This window comes from Brassica napus, chromosome C9 (assembly GCF_020379485.1).
Source record: "Brassica napus cultivar Da-Ae chromosome C9, Da-Ae, whole genome shotgun sequence".
NCBI lineage: Eukaryota > Viridiplantae > Streptophyta > Magnoliopsida > Brassicales > Brassicaceae > Brassica > Brassica napus.
In genome coordinates, this window is record NC_063452.1 from 37298790 (window position 1) to 37319283 (window position 20494).

A 20494-nucleotide genomic window follows, 5' to 3' on the forward strand; every position below is an offset into this window, starting at 1 on the left:
AAATAGCTGCGCTGAACTGCTTCATTTCTAGATCGACCGACAGATTCCTCCCTTTCTACAAGCTATTAAAAGGAAACAAGAAGTTCTAATGGAACACCGAATGTGACTCCGCCCTAAAAGAACTTAAGACATATATCAGCGAACCGCCCGTTCAGTCAAAACCAATCATAGGAGAGACCCTCTTTTTGTATGTGGCAACCTCCGAACACGCAGTAAACGGAGTGCTAATTCGCAAAGAAAGCGGAGAACAAAGACCGATATACTATGTAAGTAGATCGTTGGTAGACGCCGAAACCAGGTACCCCGTGATGGAGAAGCTAGCGCTAGCAGTAGTAACCACGGCCCGAAAATTAAGACCTTATTTTCAATCGCATTCAATCACGGTCATGACATCGCAACCCCTGCAGACAGTACTCCATAGTCCAAGCCAATCAGGAAGATTGGCGAAGTGGGCAATCGAGCTCAACGAATACGATATCGAATACAGACCACGAACGAGGTCGAAAGCGCAGGTCTTAGCTGATTTCGTAATCGAACTCGTCCTGAAAGAAGACAGTACGAAATCGAATTCCCAAACATGGAAATTACACGTTGATGGGACCTCATCCAGGCATGGATCCGGGATCGGAATACAGCTCGAATCACGGACAGGGGAAATGATCGAGCAATCATTTCGCCTGGGATTCAGCGCATCAAACAACGAAGCCGAATACGAATCTCTGATCGCCGGCCTACGACTCGCACGAAGCGTCGGAGCTCGGGAAATCAGTGCCTTCAGAGACTCGCAGTTAGTCACGAGCCAATTCCACGGAGAATACGAAGCAAAAAAACGAAAGAATGGAAGCATATCTCACAGTCCTAAAAGAGATCGCTCAACAATTTGACAAATTCGAGCTCACAAAATCCCAAGAGTAGATAACACGTCGGCCGACGCTCTAGCTGTGCTGGCTTCGACTTCCAACCCAGCGGTAAAAAGAATAATACCGGTAGAAGGAATAGAAAAGCCTAGCATAGATCTCTCGTGCAAAGGAAGCAATCTTCAAGGAGACAGCCTCCCGCGCATGGATGTAATCACTACACGAAGCAGAGCACGGAAAGAAAGCCAGGAACTCGACAATGAAACCAGCGGTGAGCTCGACGACCCATCAACCCCAAGCACGTCACGCGTTAGGACTAGAAGAACAGCAACCACAGCAACTGACCCTGAAGAAGCCGTCCACGAAACCAACAACGAGGCGCACGACGCCTTCAAAAAAGAGCTGGAAGCTAGACCAGATTGGAGAACCCAAATTGTTAAATACATAAAAGACGACGAACTCCCCGCTGAAAGATGGGAAGCTCAAAAAATAAAAGCCCGAAGCTCGCGCTATTGTATTATGGAAGAAAAACTGTACAAAAGAAGCCTAGACGAGCCTTATTTGTTGGGGGTGTCGCCGAAAGACACATTCACAATCCTAAAACAAACTCATGGAGGATCATGCGGAAGCCACTCTGGCGGGCGATCCCTAGCAATCAGGATAAAGAAACTAGGCTACTTCTGGCCAACGATCGCCGATGATAGCGAGCAATTCGCATTAAAATGCGACAAATGCCAAAGGCACGCACCAATGATATACCAACCAACTCAAAAATTATCTACAATATTTTCACCATACCCTTTTATGAAATGGTCCATGGATATAGTAGGCCCGCTAGTACCTTCTGGGCCAGCCCAATTACGATTCCTCCTGGTACTAACCGACTATCTTACCAAATGGATCGAAGCCAAAGCATTCTCCAACGTCACTTCTATGACGGTAACCAGCTTCACTTGGAAAAACATCATCTGTCGACATGGTTTACCATACGAGATAGTAACCGACAATGGACCACAATTCATCTCAAAAACATTCAACGAGTTTTGCGTAAAGTGGAAAATCAAAATTAAGGTTGCATGCCCCATATGCCCAAAATGCAACGGTCATGCCGAAGCCGCAAATAAAACTATCATGAACAACCTCAAGAAAAGACTCGACCTCAAGAAAGAGAGGTGGGGCGAAGAGCTGCACGGTGTCCTATGGGCTTACAGAACGACCCCCGCCCCACACACAGCAACCCAAGAAACACCATTCTCGCTGTCTTACGGAGTTGAAGCCGTAATCCCAGCCGAAATCGAGGTCCCGAGTCAGCAACGAGGGATATGTCCAGAAGACGCCGATCTCAACGAAGAGTTGTTAATCCACCAGTTAGACATGAACGAGGAACGATGAGAAAAAGCAGCAGTACCAGTGAAAATTACCAACAAGCCGCGGCACGTTATTGCGACTCCAACGTAAGAAACCGCGCTTTCTCCGTAGGCGACCTAGTTCTCCAAAAAGTGTTCGACGGAACGAAAGAACCGGGGGCAGGAAAACTAGGAGTAAAATGGGAAGGACCATACAAAGTCACCAAAGAAATCCGAACCGGAGTCTGCGAGCTAGAAAAACGCAAAACTGGCCTCCCAGAAATGAGACCTTGGAACGCCTACAACTTAAACAAATATTACAAGTAATGCAAAACCCGAAACTAGACTATGACTATCAAGCTTCGAGCTGGGAGGCTACCGACCCTACCCTATAGCTCAGTCAAAGAAAAAAGGAACTACGAAAAGGCTTGATCCCTAGAAGAGGGTACGTAGGCAGCTCGACACCGAGCGCAGCCCAAACAACCAAACAAACATTTGTTACTTTTCTTCTATTACTTAGAATATTGAATCTCTAAACATAGCCTGACTTGCTATCAGGCCATATAAAGGCCCACAAAACAGATTCCTGATCAGTCTCTGTTCTACACACCCCTTTTAAATGTTAAAACAAACAAGCTCAATGAAGCTAAAGTTAAACAAAACATTTGATTAAGAAAGGTATTAACCCGATAATCCATTTTCTGAAGACATATTTATGTTCCTTCAACAAACCAAAAGACAAAATAAAAACACAGCAAAAACTACAAATTCCAAAGCAAGACAAGTTAACCCTCGCGTCATTCTTGATCAACCAAATCACCAGAAACCTCAGGAAGATCGAGGCGACTAAGGGAAGGATCTGACACCGAAGCAACACCATAATCAAGATCAAGCGAGATCTCCCGGTCTTTAAGACGCCCCAACTCCTCTTCAAGCTCGAAACCGCCTTCGCTGTACTCGGTCAAAGCCTCAATGCGAGCTCTCACCTCCTGCAAGCGAATTTCTGCAGTCGTCTCTTCCTTCTTCTTCCAAAGCTTGTCCTTCACCACGGCAAGAACCGCGTCATACTCTTGGGCAAGAGACGACGAGCAAGACTGTGTTCCTTGAGAGCTGTTGCCTTGCAAACATCAATCTTCCGCCTATGTTTCCTTCATCAAGTCGAGGTCGGTCTGGAGAGCAACCTTCTCCACCTCAGTAGCAACCAACTTCCCCTTCAATCCCTCGACCTCGACCACACGCTGCTTCTCTGTTACTCGAACGGTCTCCAACTCACCTCGAAGCTGTTGAATCGTGAGAAGGTGACTTCCGACCTCCACTTTACTCGAAAAGTCAGCCAAGTGCTTCTCCACCAAACCGGCGTATTCATTACTCGCCTCCATAGCCTAGACAGAAGCAACAACAGAGGTCGGACAATCATTAGTTAACCCGACAAAACATCAGAATCAATCGCGAGACATATTACCTTAGCATTCGCGACCGCCATCCGCACGTAAGCATCACGCTCACGCATATCATCCAGAGGAGGAAGCTCACATCCCTTCTCTCTGATCTTGCGCCAAATCAGAGCAAGACCTTCGGGGTTCTCAAGGATTGGTACCTCGTTGAAATACGAAAATCTCCACGAAGAGGTCTCCTGCACATCCGGGAGACGAGCGCTCGGGTCGTCAACTTGCGAAGTACCTTTGCCAGAAGCTCGTAAGGCAGAGGAAGCTCTGAGCTCGGGGAATTTGAATTCACAGAGTTAATCTCTTCGAGAGATCGACGTCGGCACCGGTGAGTCGACGAATCAATATCGTCATTGAGAGCTTGATCACCGACAGAACCAGTTGAAGCGTTCGGCGCCCTCCGAGCCCCATCTACGGGAACGGCGATCGACACCGGCCTAGCCAAAAGACCGGGAGATTGAGTCTGCGACCTCGACTAAGGGTCAGTCCACACTGAGTTTTCTGACCTCGCTCCAACGACCCGACTTCGGAAGACTCGTCAGAACGGGCGGGTAGCACCTCCTTCTCCCTCGCCCCTGAACAAAACATATTTGGAAAATTGAGCAACGCGTAGGCATTCGAATCTTCCCAAGAAGATCAGCATACTCTTATCGCGATGACCTTTTCCCGGTCGAACGGGTACCACCGAACCAACGGGAGTAGCACGGTTTTCACCCGGCGGAAGAGTGTAAGCAGCTCGAATTCGATCTACGGTGAATGCGAGCCATCGAGGGCTACCCCGGCGCAAAGTGGCGATTAGCCCTCGAAGCTCGGGAGTCATAGGCGCGGAACCAAAGGGTTCTACAAATAAGCAGAGAAAAGTTAGAGAATGCCAAAAGAAATCGAAGAGTAAAATTCTCTTCGAGAAATAGAGCAAAGAAAAGAAGAAACTCAAAAAACCTACCAATCTCGTCAGACCATACCCTCGGGATTGTCTCAAAATCAAAGTCGCCGACCGACGCTGGATTAATCTTAAAAACGAAAAATTTCTCCCTCCACCGGTTATCCCTGTTAGGAATGTCATCTATAACAGAACGGCTAGGCCGATAAGCAAGAATCATCGTTCCTGGAAAGCCATTGTTCCTCTTAATAGAAAACAACTTCTTCAACTCTTCAAGGCTGAACCTAAGACCCTCCTCCCTGGCTCGGATCCACGATGTCAAGAAATAGCGCCAGAAATTAGTCGCCATTTGGGCAAAAGCCATCCCAAGCTCCGTGAGCGCTTCGAGAAGGAAGCGGGGAAGAGGAAATGACAAACCTCCGTCCTGAAAATGCGATGTATAGGCCCCACAATACCCCGGCCTCACAGTCTCCAGATTTTCCCCATCTTCGGGTGCTTCAATCCCAACGGTATAATCGATTCCCCAGAGCTCGTAAAGGTTTTTGATATGTTTCGACTCGATGATCGTCGGGTGATGAGGACCATATTTCTCCAGCGCCATAGATTTGAAGCAGGAAAAGGAAAATACCAAAGACGATGAAAGAGAAAGAAGGATTGTTGTATCGAAGAAGACGATCAATCCAGTGAAGTGTAATATATATATATAATGGGTCCCGAAACAGAAAAGATTAACCGGCCACGAACTCTCGATCTCAACCACACGATTCAAAAATGGCCGACAAGTCAAATCAAGCCGATGCGCGTGACGTCCCACTTCCCGAGAATCACAACGCCGCCAGGTAACGTCAGTTTTCGCCCTTTCGGTTTCCCAAAAAAACGAAAAGGCTAGGGGACAAATGTTGGACCCAATTTCGGTCAGTACATTAATGGGCCATGATCAATGGTATGGGCCAAAATGAACTGAAGCCCGTAGCAAGCAATCGAGCTCGAAAGCGAAGACTTCGAGGTCCCGGATATCGCGGAGCAGTCCCGGAGATCGTGGAGCAGTTACGAAGATCACGAGGTTGACTTACTCTAAAGGAAGGAGAACGGACATGAAGAAAGCACACTTTGAAAACCCTAGAGAGAGCTACACACTTACATCGACCTTGTTCTCATCCCAATTTTAGATTATTTCTTTACGGATCTCATTCGTATCACTCGAACTAATTCAGCTCATTGTATTCGATCAATAAAGTCCATTTTTACCTACTGGGAACTGTTTAACATCGTTGTATTCTAAAGAAATTGTTGCATACATCATTTGTCTTCCCTAGATCAAACCATGATCACTATCAAATACTTAGTGTAGAATTTAGGTTCTACACTAGCCTTCCGCAGTTTCGTGTCGCAATCTGGTTTGTTGGATCTTCCCCACGCCGGTAACCATTTATCTTGTCGGGGAATGCGACATAGCTATTTTATCCAGTCCCGACTAGACAGAGCGATGGCAAACTGTGCGTGGTCAGAGATGTTCCCATCTGGCCACAGTGTCTACCTCCGTTTCGAGGGTTCCGATCACCGACCCCTTCTCACTCTGTTAGTTCAGACTGCCAAGAAAAAGAGAGGCACCTTTCTTTTTGACTGAAGGCTAAGAAAAAATCCAGCAATTCGTGATCTGGTAAAGTCCCAATTACCCCATCCTGCTCCGGAATCTGTCATTTCTAAAACTAACAGGATCGGGGAAAAAATTATCGAATGGACAAAAGAGCAAAATGCAAAGAGCAATGAAATTATTAAATGAGCCCATGAGCAGCTTGAAGAAGCTCTTTCTTCTGCGATGCCGGATCTGGAACGTATCTCCTCCGTCACCCATATTCTCGTACACCAGTTCTAGTACTGCCGCAGCATGGAGTGGCATATGTTGTGTTCACGGACACATCAAAGATGGGGCTCGGTTGCGTCTTGATGCAAGAGGAACGGGTGATCTCTTATGCATCTCAACAGCTGAGGAAACACGAGGAGAATTATCCTACCCACGATTTGGAGATGGCAGCTGTTGTGTTTGCACTTAAGGTTTGGCGGTCATACCTGTATGGGAAGAAGGTTCAAGTGTTTACAGATCATAAGAGCCTTACGTACATCTTCACCCAGACGGAGTTGAATCTAAGGGAAAGAAGATGGATGGAGCTTGTGGCAGACTTTGATTTGGAGATAGCTTATCACCCAGACAAGGCTAATGTAGTGGCTGATGCACTGAGTCGTCGGAAGGCGAGTGTCTCTGCAGAGAAGGAATTGGGAATGTTGATATCGAAGTTGGGAATGTTTCGGGTTAACGTGTTAGTGGACAAGTCAGTTCATCTAGGCGAGGAAGCAGCGAATCAAGCTGACCTTCTGACTCAAATAAGGTTGGCCCAAGGGGATGATGATGCATTGGTTAAACTGGTCGAGGATGGTGTCGTGGGATACTGGAAGACCAACAATGAGACGATCATCTTCCATGGACGAGTATGTTTCCCAAATGATATGGAGTTGAGGGAGAAGGTCCTAAAGGAAGCACACCAATCTAAGTTTCCATACATCCAGGTGCGACGAAGATGTACCATGACCTTAAGCGATACTACCATTGGTCGGGGATGAAAAAGGGATGTGGCCGAATGGGTGGCAAGGTGCCCGACATGTCAGTTAGTGAAAGCAAAGCATCAGGTTCCGAGTGGCTTGCTGCATAGTTTACCCATGCCCGAGTGGAAATGGGATATGATCACGATAGACTTAGTGTGCGGGTTTCCAAATACGAAGGGCTGCAGGGATTCAGTATGGGTGATAGTGGACCGCTTAACTAAGTCCGCACATTTCCTTCTTTTCCAAATGTCAGATGGCGTGGATAAGTGTGTGGAACTCTACATGAGGGAAATTGTAAAACTCCATGGTGTTCCCGTTAGCATTGTGTCTGATCGAGATCCACAATTAGCTTCAAATTTCTGGATGGCATTCCAGAGAGCTTTGGGAACTAAGGTGCACATGAGCACATCGTATCATCCGCAGACGGATGGACAATCAGAACGGACGATCCAATCATTGGAGGATTTATTGCGGCTTGTGTGGTGGACTGGGGTACACTTTGGGAGAAGCATTTACCGCTAGCTGAGTTTGCATACAACAACAGCTATCATTCGAGTATTGGAATATTACCGTACGAAGCCTTGTATGGACGTCCGTGTCGCACTCCCTTGTGATGGATTGAAGTAGGAGAGGGCCGAGATCTTTCACCAGGGGTGATAAAAGAAACAACATACAAGATCAAGTTTGTCAAGGAGAAAATGAAAGAGGCCCAAGATCGGCAGAAAAGCTATGCAGACAAGAGGAGGAAGGAACTAGAGTTCCAAGTGGGGGAGATGGTTTACTTAAAAAGGGTGACGTTTAAAGGAAAGGATAGAACGGCTAAGATGGGGAAACTGCAACCGAGGTATATGGGACCGTTTAGGATTGTGGAGCGAATTGGACCAGTGGCATATAGTTTGGAGTTGCCTGACGAGCTCCATCCATTTCACGAAGATGTCTTTCATGTGTCTCAATTGCGGAAGGTGGTAAGGGATCCGGCATTGATTGTTCCACAACCACCTGAGGATTTGTGTTCTGGTCAATCGACTCCTGGGAAGCCAATACAAGTGACCAGGCTCCCAGACGAGCAAATCAGAAGGAAGAGAGTACCAATGGTCGAACTAGTATGGGAGCGTGATAGTCTACGTGAGACTACGAAGGAGAGTGCAAGCATGGTGAGGGCTGAGTATCCAGAGTTATTTGAGAATCAAGGGGATGAGCAGATGACTGATGCAGATTCGAGGATGAATTCCTAATAAGTGGGAGAGAGTTGTAACGACCCACTCCCAGAGTATTTTTATTTATAAAACATGGGTCCACAAAAGGGGTTTCTTTATAAGGAAGTGAAATTTATTCTAAGTGTTGAACTTTTGTTTCGTTATGAATGGAATAAGAACAACAGTTTTCTGTAAGTATCAAAGGCCATTCTTACTATTAAAGCATCGATAATATATAACAAACGGGGATAAACCGACCGTAGAATGCTCGAAGTTTATGGAAGTGGTCGGCGGATCGGAGAGCCAACTAAGGAAAGTTCGGACGTTCGGGAATGCGGGTTCCAAGTAAGGCAAGTTCGATAAAGTCATCTTTGACGGGATGTTCGAAAGAAAAGTCGGGTCTGCAGGAGTCGTTTAAGGAAAGAATTGTAGAGATTAGGTCAAGACTTTGTGGGCAAGGTTTGTCCAAGCCAAATAAGGAAACAACAATAAATTTCCGGCTTGGTGAGCAAGTCCAAGAGTAATATAAAAAGGGACCTTCAGCTCTCATTCTAGACAGAAATCAAAAACCAAGTCTTAGAGAGAGGCAAGAGCAAGAACGCAGTCCTAGAGAGAGAGTTTGGGAAGGGAGGATCGGGCATTAGAATGGTTCAGGCAGTGTGTGGCACGATGCTGAAGTCGCATGCTATCTATAGAGACGTATCAATCGTGGTGGGCGGTGAGAATATGCCAGGCGATCAATCTGATTGTGCTTGAAACTAAGGGTTATGAAGCAATCCTTGGAATGGACTGGTTGCCCCATTATCGAGCTAACTTTGACTGTGAGAAATGTCAGGTGACCTTTACTCGGAAAGAAGGGAAGCTGGTGTTTCAAGGGAAGAAGAAGGAGAGTGGAATCCCGGTAATATCAGCTCTAACGGCAGAACGGATGGTCGAGAAAGGATGTGAGTCGTTCCTAGTAACGATCATAACTGCAGGTGCGTACCAAGAAGTGTTGTTGGGAAAAATTCCAATGGTGCAAGAATTCGAAGATGTATTCCAAAAGCTTGTCGGGTTGCCGCCATCACGGGATGAGCCATTCACGATAGAGTTGGAGCCTGGAACTGCTCCTATTTCCAAGGCCTCTTACCGCATGGCTCCAACAGAGATGGCCGAGTCAAAGAAGCAACTGGAGGAATTGATCGAGAAAGGGTTCATCCGACCTAGCAGCTCGCCGTGGGGTGCACCAGTGTTGTTTGTCAAAAAGAAGGACGGTAGTTTTCGCTTGTGCATTGATTATCGGGGGCTGAACCAAGTAACAATCAAGAATAAGTACCCGTTACCTCGGATTGATGAGTTACTGGATCAGCTCAAGGGAGCATCATGGTTCTCAAAAATTGATTTGGCAGTAGGTTACCATCAAATCCCTATTGCAGAAGGAGATGTTAGAAAGACCGCATTCAGGACAAGGTACGGCCATTTCGAGTTCGTGGTCATGCCCTTTGGGTTGACGAATGCTCCCGCTGCGTTTAAGAAACCGATGAATGGGGTGTTCCACGAGTTCCTTTACGTATTTGTAATCATCTTTATCGATGACATTTTGGTGTTCTCAAAAAGTTCAGAGGAACACGACAGGCATCTAAGGGTGGTCATGGAGAAACTAAGGGCGTATAAGTTGTTTGCTAAGTTAAGCAAGTGCAGTTTTTGGCAAAGACAGATTGGATTCTTGGGCCATGTTGTGTCCGAAGCAGGAGTTGTGGCGGATCCCGAAAAGGTAGCAGCAATTGCGAACTGGCCGAGGCCGGGAACGCCCACAGAAATGAGAAGCTTCTTGGGATTAGCAGGTTATTATCGTTGGTTTGTAAAGAGCTTTGCAAGCTTGGCTAAGCCACTAACCCGGTTGACGGGGAAGGACGTGAAGTACGACTGGACGGCGGAATGTGAAAAGAGCTTCGCAAGCCTATGGAGCGATTGATGAGTACACCAGTTCTAGTACTGCCGCAGCATGGAGTGGCATATGTTGTGTTCACGGACACATCAAAGATGGGGCTCGGTTGCGTCTTGATGCAAGAGGAACGGGTGATCTCTTATGCATCTCAACAGCTGAGGAAACACGAGGAGAATTATCCTACCCACGATTTGGAGATGGCAGCTGTTGTGTTTGCACTTAAGGTTTGGCGGTCATACCTTTATGGGAAGAAGGTTCAAGTGTTTACAGATCATAAGAGCCTTACGTACATCTTCACCCAGACGGAGTTGAATCTAAGGGAAAGAAGATGGATGGAGCTTGTGGCAGACTTTGATTTGGAGATAGCTTATCACCCAGACAAGGCTAATGTAGTGGCTGATGCACTGAGTCGTCGGAAGGCGAGTGTCTCTGCAGAGAAGGAATTGGGAATGTTGATATCGATGTTGGGAATGTTGCGGGTTAACGTGTTAGTGGACAAGTCAGTTCATCTAGGCGAGGAAGCAGCGAATCAAGCTGACCTTCTGACTCAAATAAGGTTGGCCCAAGGGGATGATGAAGCATTGGTTAAACTGGTCGAGGATGGTGTCGTGGGATACTGGAAGACCAACAATGAGACGATCATCTTCCATGGACGAGTATGTTTCCCAAATGAAATGGAGTTGAGGGAGAAGGTGCTAAAGGAAGCACACCAATCTAAGTTTCCATACACCCAGGTGCGACGAAGATGTACCATGACCTTAAGCGATACTACCATTGGTCGGGGATGAAAAGGGATGTGGCCGAATGGGTGGCAAGGTGCCCGACATGTCAGTTAGTGAAAGCAAAGCATCAGGTTCCGAGTGGCTTGCTGCATAGTTTACCCATGCCCGAGTGGAAATGGGATATGATCACGATAGACTTAGTGTGCGGGTTTCCAAAGACGAAGGGCTGCAAGGATTCAGTATGTGTGATAGTGGACCGCTTAACTAAGTCCGCACATTTCCTTCTTTTCCAAATGTCAAATGGCGTGGATAAGTGTGTGGAACTCTACATGAGGGAAATTGTAAAACTCCATGGTGTTCCTGTTAGTATTGTGTCTGATCGAGATCCACAATTAGCTTCAAATTTCTGGATGGCATTCCAGAGAGCTTTGGGAACTAAGGTGCACATGAGCACATCGTATCATCCGCAGACGGATGGACAATCAGAACGGACGATCCAATCATTGGAGGATTTATTGCGGCTTGTGTGGTGGACTGGGGTACACTTTGGGAGAAGCATTTACCGCTAGCTGAGTTTGCATACAACAACAGCTATCATTCGAGTATTGGAATGTTACCGTACGAAGCCTTGTATGGACGTCCGTATCGCACTCCCTTGTGATGGATTGAAGTAGGAGAGGGCCGAGATCTTTCACCAGGGGTGATAAAAGAAACGACATACAAGATCAAGTTTGTCAAGGAGAAAATGAAAGAGGCCCAAGATCGGCAGAAAAGCTATGCAGACAAGAGAAGGAAGGAACTAGAGTTCCAAGTGGGGGAGATGGTTTACTTAAAAAGGGTGACGTTTAAAGGAAAGGATAGAACGGCTAAGATGGGGAAACTGCAACCGAGGTATATGGGACCGTTTAGGATTGTGGAGCGAATTGGACCAGTGGCATATAGTTTAGAGTTGCCTGACGAGCTCCATCCATTTCACGAAGATGTCTTTCATGTGTCTCAATTGCGGAAGGTGGTAAGGGATCCGGCATTGATTGTTCCACAACCACCTGAGGATTTGTGTTCTGGTCAATCGACTCCTGGGAAGCCAATGCAAGTGACCAGGCTCCCAGACGAGCAAATCAGAAGGAAGAGAGTTCCAATGGTCGAACTAGTATGGGAGCGTGATGGTCTACGTGAGACTACGAAGGAGAGTGCAAGCATGGTGAGGGCTGAGTATCCAGAGTTATTTGAGAATCAAGGGGATGAGCAGATGACTGATGCGGATTCGAGGATGAATTCCTAATAAGTGGGAAAGAGTTGTAACGACCCGCTCCCAGAGTATTTTTATTTATAAAACATGGGTCCACGAAAGGGGTTTCTTTTGTTTCGTTATGAATGGAATAAGAACAACAGTTTTCTCTAAGTATCAAAGGCCATTCTTACTATTAAATTATCGATAATATATAACAAACGGGGATAAACCGACCGTAGAATGCTTGAAGTTTGAGGAAGTGGTCGGCGGACCGGAAAGCCAACTAAGGAAAGTTCGGACGTTCGGGAATGCGGGTTCCAAGTAAGGCAAGTTCGATAAAGTCATCTTTGACGGGATGTTCGAAAGGAAGGTCGGGTCTTCGGGAGTCGTTTAAGGAAAGAATTGTAGAGATTCAGTCAAGACTTTGTGGGAAAGGTTTGTCCAAGCCAAATAAGGAAACAGCAATAAATTTCCGGCTTGGTGAGCAAGTCCAAGAGTAATATAAAAAGGGAGCTTCAGCTCTCGTTCTAGATAGAAATCAAAAACCAAGTCTTAGAGAGAGGCAAGAGCAAGAACGCAGTCCTAGAGAGAGAGTTTGGGAAGGGAGGATCGGGCAAGGAGGATCGCAGGATTCTTCGCCGGAAAAACGCAGCTAAGTTCATAGTCTTCGATCTTTTAAGATCAATCCAGGTGAGGATGTGATTCGTGGCAGTCCAATAAGAACTAATTTTCTGGTTTTGATTCAATATGATTGTGTTTATGTTTGGATAGAATTATTTATGGAAAGTTTTCTCATCGTGTTGATAGGAAAATGTATGATAGAATTCGTTTATGGAATGTTCGTTCATTGTGATCTCAAGAAATGCATGTTAAATTTGATGGATATATAATCGAGATATGTTAAGTTGTTTAAGTGAGAAATGAACGTTTGATCTTGAGAACATAGGACAGGAAATAATAACGCGTTTAAGGAAAGTATAATCGAACTTAATTAATTAAGGGAACTAGTTAAGAAGATGTAATGGACCTTCGGGTCGCAGGTTTGGCTATGAGCCGTAAGGGACCGATGGGCCGCAGGTTTGGCTTCGGCCGCAGGAATATGGGCCTTCGGGTCGAAAGGTTAAGAAGCTAAAGTAATGAAAAGGATTTAACCGGGTAAAATAAAGAAATGATAGAACCGGATGCTAGGGTGTTAGTATTGCTTGCGTGTTTGATTATTGGACTGTAGTGGGCGGTTTTGAGCGTCCTCACTGAGTATTTTTTTTATGCTCATGCCTCCTTTTGTGATGCAGGTAATGAGCAGGTTATTGGACCGGAGTGCGGGACGATGAAGACCATCAGGACGGGTTAATCTTAGACTTGGGATTTTATTTAGGACTTTTTTGAATCTTATTTCCATTATTCTACATTAGTACTCAGATTTTTTAATAAAGCTGCAGATTTTGCTTAAGTTTAATTATTGAATTTTTACTATTAATAAAGCTGCAGATTCTGCGGATCTTCGAAAATTTTAAGGTTTTTAAAATATTTCCGGGTTGGGGTGTTTCAGCAACCCTTAGGTATTTCTCTACAGAGAAAAAACGTAGCGGAGCCCAGCCCGACTAAAGAGAGAGTAGCCGTCGACAGAGGAGAAGCCACCGGAGCCACCGCGAGTCACCGGAGCACCGCCGGTGACCGTGTAATCTCACCGGAGAGGAGATCTCGCCGTGTTTCGATCCCTTCTCGTCGTTTTCTTGAGTCTTATACTCTTTTTCTTCTTGATCCAGCAACTAGTGAGAGTAAGGAAACCCTAAACTCTCTCTTTTAGTCTCTCATATCCCTTTCTTCTTCTGGATCTCTGATCTACGGTTAGGGTGGGAACCAACCGTTATTCTTGTAGATTTAGTTCGTGAGGACCCGTAGAACTCAGATCTACATCAATTCTCATCTCATCTCACAGATCTAGGCTAAGGTGAGGGCTTGTTGCAATTTCTATCTCCTTCTATCATTATCTCATCATGGTAGAAGTGTCTATGTTGATCATTCATCCCTTCTTGTTACTTTCTATCGATCTATTAATATTAATAACTATCCAAATGATATATATAAATATTTGGATGCTTGACGTGTGAAAGACATAGATCTATTGCTAAGATTGTTAAAATATGGTTGAATGATGTTTGAGGATTGAATGTGATGATTGTATTGATTGGGGTTATTGTATATGAGGTTGATACATATATATTTGGGAGATGTAAATGAGTTAGAGAAAGGCTTGATTAAGTTGCCGGTGAAACGTGGTGGAATGACATATATGTATGTCCCAGGTGTTACATTGTTTCTTGTTGGGTCATGTTGCAATCGCTTGAGTTGGCATGATTCATCGCCGGAGAGGGCATGCGGCGTGCCTGTAAGTGAAGTAACGTAGAAGCGTGATGTCGTGGAGACAACGTGAAACGTATGATCATGGTGGCGGATCAAGCGTGAACCGGTGTCGGTAACTTGATTGTGTGAAGGCGTGAGACAGCGTGATGTCGGGGAGACAACGCAACATGAAAGTTCTTGCGCGACAACATGAGGAACGCGGGTACCGATTTAGGTGGTGTGGTCTCATTGTTGGCACCGCCGGGGTTTATCTTCGTTTTGTGTTGATTGCTTTCGATTTATTGAATGTTAAAGTTAGATGCTTATGCTATGCTGTGTGATGATTGTTGGTGATTGATTTCGGGGCTCCTAGAGCTTTCCTCACTGAGTATTTGTCGAAATACTCAGCCCTCCTTTCTTTTTCAGGTGAGTTCGAGGAAGTGCAGAAGTGATCGTCTCGGTGTGGTGCTGGTTTTCGGGTTGTTTGGTTTTCTTTAAGTTATTTCATTTTAAGACTTGGTGATTTGGTTTTAAGCGTTTCCTATTCGTTTTAGTACGATTTTGTAAGACATTTGAATTCGATCCTTGGGAATGAGATTTACATTGGCCTTTTTAGTGTTTCATGTTGATGAAGGCAATGTGAATTCATGCCGTCTCGTTAAGCAAGATATGGGTGTGACATTGTAACATCCCGAGTTGTGATATATGGAAAAAGCTTAAGAGACCGAAGTGATGGTCTAGTCTAGACAAAATTGTTGTACGCTCAAAACCTGGCTTATCATGAGCAGGCTCAACGAAATTAGCTTAAGACACCTTTAATAATAGAATAAACTAAGTATTAGACTTCACATTAAAAGACAAATCACATATTATAGACCTTCCAATTAAAAACAGAATACCTATGACCCCACGACCATCACTTCCAAAATAGGTGACATAATATGTGGGATAAAGTTTAGTAAGGGAAATCTGACAGGAACAAAGGCAACATAAGAGAAAAGAAAAAGAAACCTTAATGAGGCGATTTTTGTGGTAAACATTGAAGCCTTGAACATCAATATGATGTTTTGCAACCTTAACGAATCCAATGGTCACAACAGCAGACATCTGTTCAAAAATATTGTATACACAGCCAAATATTAGTTACATCTAGAAGCTGCTAAGTTCTTTAAAAATTACCGGAAGATGTCTTGAGTATACATTTGAGAGATTAGTCAATCCGTCATGTCATTCACAATGTTGTGATGCTCAACATCTCTTCCTCGGAGAATGATACGGAATGCAGGTGGAAGTCGTAGGTACAGAATAGATACATAACTCTGGAGACAAGCCAAAAAGGTAACAGGATCCAGAAACATTCAAAATAGAAGCTTTTAACCACCACTGGATCCCTATGTTTCAGTCTTTTGAGAACCATCTCAGTTATAGTAGGCAGGAGACTAAACGAAACAAGCAAATAAACATTTTCAACTGTGCGTGCCTGCCACAGTTAGGGAAAGAATATTTTATACCCTGAGCGAGTGCTTGTATGTCACGAAGGGTCTAGAGTTAGGGAACTGAGTAGCCATATTGATTTTTTTCTCATCTCGATTGACCCCTCGAAGTTGGATATCCTGCAAAAAAACCGTGTGTCAGAACCTTTTGCATACGTTGCAGATCATAAACAACTGTAAAAACACATACATGCGGATCAGTGTCAAAATCAAGTTCTAGGAGTCCTTGGTCATCTTCCCTGAGGTTATATATGACTATCCTTGTGCCATGAACCTTCATTAGGTTAAACTAAAACAGCAATAGAGCAATAGATTAGTGGAAACATCCTCAAACTATTAGTAAAGAGGTAGTGGTGTTTAAAAATCCACATCAAAGGATCGACATAAAAACAGCCTACTCCTTAGTGTCTTTCTATCACCTGGGGCTAAGGAAAGATTTATACCTGGCAAAAGACGATCTTCTTCAGCACAGAATGGCGACTACTGAACTATCGTTTCCACGTTCTTATTCCAATCACTAACTGAAGACCGTAATTGTAACGACATGTATGGGAAAGCCCATTTGTTTTTTTTTAATTAAAACCCAAAATCTCTTTTTCATTTTATTTTGTCCCACATTGGAAGTTTAGAAAAACTTTCTCCGTTCCCTTTTCCTATATAAAGAACTCTACCCTTTCTTTTCATTCTCATCAAGTCAAAGTATTTCTTTGCACGTGACGAGTTGCTGTTGAATTATCTGACGACCAGTCACTAGTGAATTTTTCCGGTGGGATTTCCGGGTGAGCTTCCGGCGAGATTTTTGGGCGAGCTTCCGACGGGATTTTTTTACGAGCTTCCGGCGAATTTTTCTAGTAAGTTTGTCGCCTCCTTATTTCTAGTTATAAGAATATTTTAGGAAAGTTTCTAGTTTAGGAAATACGTTATTTTAGGAAAGTTTCTATTTAGAGGAAGTTACTATTTTTAGAAAGGTTCCAGTTTAAGAAAGTTTCCATTTTTAGAAACTTTATTTCCTGGGACTCTGAGCCTAAGCCGTTGATACTCGTGTTGCAGTTGACGTCAGTTGACCATCTTTTGTTGATCATTCCAGCCAGTGACTAAGGTGAGGGCTACTCCGTTAAATCCCGAGCTAGTTTAGTACTACTATTATGGAAAGTCTAGTTTCGAAACAAGATCCGTCTCTGTGAATCGAGCCTGTTTGAGAGTCTTGTTTGTTTATTATTATTTTTGATTGTTAAACTGGAAATAGGATAATAGAGGGTTCAACGGTTGTGTGAAATGATTGATGTTAAAAACTGTTATATATGTATATATAGTTATATAGTAGGGACTATATGAGGAGTGCGGGGGTCCAGAGAGATCTGGGTTAGTGACGCATATGAGTACGGGGGCCAGAGAAATCTGAGCTAGCGACGTATAGAGTGCGGGGGCACAGAGACATCTGAGCTAGCGACGCATATGTGATGGGTACGGGGGCCCAGAGACGCCTGAGCTAACGACGTATATATTGTGTGGTGCGGGGTGCAGAGACGTTTGCATATCGACGCATATTGGTGGAGTGTGGGGGTCCAGAGATGTCTGGACTAGCGACACATATTATATTATCGTATATCTGTATGAGGAGAATGCGGGGTGTGTGGACTAGCTATGTACCATCAGCGCATTGTTTGTTTTGTGTGATGCGCTAAGCATCTTGTTTGTTCATGCTAGAGCTATGCCTACATAGTCGTAGTGCTATGTACTGAGTCAGTGGTTTGCGGTTTAGCATCCCATACCTCACTGGGTTACTCCCCTGTTGCTCTTCCCTCTTTCTTCCCATTGCAGGTGAGCTTACCGAGTAGTTGGATATCTGGACGGTTTGGTGTCTTGGGGATCATCATATCTTTATTTCAGTTTTCATTTGATTTATTTGACGTATTTTCATAAATCAATGTAAAGATGTATTTCCTTCAGATTTATTTTATTAAATGTGTTTGACATTTTATTTGGTTTTGAATAACTCGGTTTGATTCGGTACTTTTTGGTAAGTAGCACGCCGGTCTCGAGAGAGGAAGAGACGGGTGTTACAGTAATATTGAACTCCATTCTGAACCGTTTCTTTCGTAGTCGAGCTTCCATTAAAATCACCATCAGAAGAAGAATAGAAGTAATAAATCATGCGATCTATTTATGAAACTATTTCAATGAATGAGAGACATGTGGATGAGCAGTAAACTCTAAAGCAGACATAGGTTCGAGGAGTTTGATGCCTAATCATATGATATATAATGTTAGCTTTCTCTGCGTAATAAACTGTTTATCAGAAAAGAAAAAAAAAAAAGAGAGAGAAGAAAGATTTCTCCTTAACATTTCTTAAAAAGATAACTCAAATAAGAGGTGGCCTTACATGTTGGCTACATAACTCAAACAATGCATAACATTTTATTACATGCTAGCAACTATTTCAGATTAGCAAGTGTTGAGATGGTTATTTCATACAAGCAGAGCTTTAAGAGAGAAAATGTGCGCAAACAACAGAGTTTATGCCATACAGTTAAATTAAGATAGATTACCATGGGTACAACAATGTCCTCCTTTCCTTTGCTCTTCAGAAATGTATATGAAAGCAGCCCAATGGTCTGTGTAAAGCTAAAACCAACATCAAGTAAACATGACAATGATCAGGAAAATATAACTTTAGCTGTGGCCGATATTTTTCAGTAGATGAGATATCATCCAGCAAAATCATTAGAGCCAAACCTGCAGAGACTTCTCAATCACCACCAGATGTTCCTTCGTAATTGTAACGGCCCGGTTCCTGGCCCGTAAAATTTCCCAAAGAATAAGCTTCTCTACGACCCATTTGGAAAAAACCTAGGGTTTCCCTTCCCCTTTCCTATAAAAAGAGATGCAGCCTCCTTTTTTGCCTCATCACAAATCTGAAGCGAAGCTCTGCAGAGAATTCCCGGAGGCCGAAAACCCTAGCCGTCGAGCTCTCTCCCCTTCTATCATGCGTCGCTCTCTCTCTCTCTCCTCGCCGACACCCCCTCTCTCTCCTCGCCGTCGCACGCTCTCTCTCTCTCTCTCCCTCTCGCCGGCGCCGTGAAGTGGTGGTGGTGACCAGATCTCAACCTTCTTAAATCCGTGTTTACAGATCCAGATCCAGATCTAGACTAAGGTGGAGTGTCTCGAACCCAACCTTCTTTCATGATTCTGTATACTCCTATATGTTGGAGTTAGGTTTGATTAGACCCTGATTGGGAGTTAGGTTGATAGGACATGGTATTGCTAGGATGATAGATGAATGGATCATGATGCATAAGAACCCTCATACTGATAAATGGGACTCGATGAACTGAATTGAATTGTTGTGGTGATGATTGATTGGTAGTTGATTCTAGTATGTTTGGATGTGTTGTCCCATGTGTTGTTGTGATTGAAGTTAGGATGCTAGAGAGAAATAAATGCTAGGACGATAGACGAGTAATGATTATAAAAGTTATTGAAGTAGAACTTGAATGCGATGTGTATTGTGTGTGACACCGATAGCGGGTGGCGTCTAGTGAATTGAGTCCCAAGTACAAGTATGAATGAAAAAGGAAGGTAAATGAGAATGGGAAGGGATAAGTGAAAATGATAAGGAAGTGAAAGGATAAGTAAAAGTATGAGAGAATGATGTTAAGGTTAAGCATGGGTGGGAAAGCATATAGAGGGTCTAAGGAAAGTATGTGGGGTAGTAGTCCACGCTAGGTATCCATAGGAGATGTGGCCAATCCACAAGAATATGGAAGCACCCATAGGAGATGTGGCCAATCCACAAGAATATGGGGTAGAAGCCTAGTTGGGGCTACCCACTGTTGAAAAGGACGAAAAGATGAAAAGGATGTGCATTGTAGGGTTTTTAGCTCATGGTCGGGTAACAGGGAGTTAAAGGTGTCATAGGATCGAGTCGGACTGGTATGATGAGTCGGTTAAGCCTAGGGTTTGACGTGTGTGGCAATGAGTGAGATCATTGTATTGATTGATCACTAGGTTGTTAGAAATGAATGGAAGTGAATGTGGAAAATCAATAGATGACGTTAGGAAATGATAAAATGCATTAACTGATTGTAGTGGCTAGTCAGTCCTAGTTCCCGCATAGAGTAGTATAGAGTGTCATGCGGGCAGGCTGGACTAGAACCACTTCACTGAGTAACTTGTTACTCACCCCTCCATTTCCATTTTTTCCTGTGCGCAGGACTGTAAGTAGAAGTATATGGATGTGGGTGTGACGGTATTTCAAAGAAGGTTATGCGCTCGTCTCTCGGGACCAGTAACGGGACACGTAGGGTTGGCTAAATGAGTAGACACGTGTCCATAACGCCCCTTCGATAACCCCGGTCGGACGCCGGGGGATCGGGCTGTTACAGTAATCACCAGCTTTCCATAATTGCTTGCAAGAGGGTGAAGAAGAAGGCCGCACCATGCTACATGGCAT

At 44.4% G+C, this 20494-nt stretch overlaps 1 protein-coding gene across 1 annotated transcript; it reads right to left on the minus strand.

Annotated features, from left to right (window-relative positions):
- Positions 1-3000: 3000 nt before the first annotated feature.
- LOC106383210 lies at positions 3001-5129 on the minus strand. Its single transcript, XM_013823337.1, has 7 exons — positions 4592-5129; positions 4331-4488; positions 4155-4223; positions 3884-4111; positions 3666-3836; positions 3385-3585; positions 3001-3297 (listed from the first exon to the last, which is right to left on the minus strand). Exons 1-7 carry the CDS (start codon positions 5127-5129, stop codon positions 3001-3003), a joined length of 1662 nt encoding a protein of 553 aa, XP_013678791.1.
- Between the last annotated feature and the right edge of the window lie 15365 nt (positions 5130-20494).

Bases quoted from the DNA above. Each gene is read 5' to 3' on its own strand.
- LOC106383210 (XM_013823337.1), bottom strand. From the start codon at position 5,129: ATGGCGCTGGAGAAATATGGTCCTCATCACCCGACGATCATCGAGTCG. The intron at 4,112-4,154 runs GTCAGAAAACTC...TCGAGGTCGCAG, and splicing joins AGTCGGGTCGTTGGAGCGAG to ACTCAATCTCCCGGTCTTTT. The intron at 3,837-3,883 runs GTACTTCGCAAG...CCGGATGTGCAG, and splicing joins CTTACGAGCTTCTGGCAAAG to GAGACCTCTTCGTGGAGATT.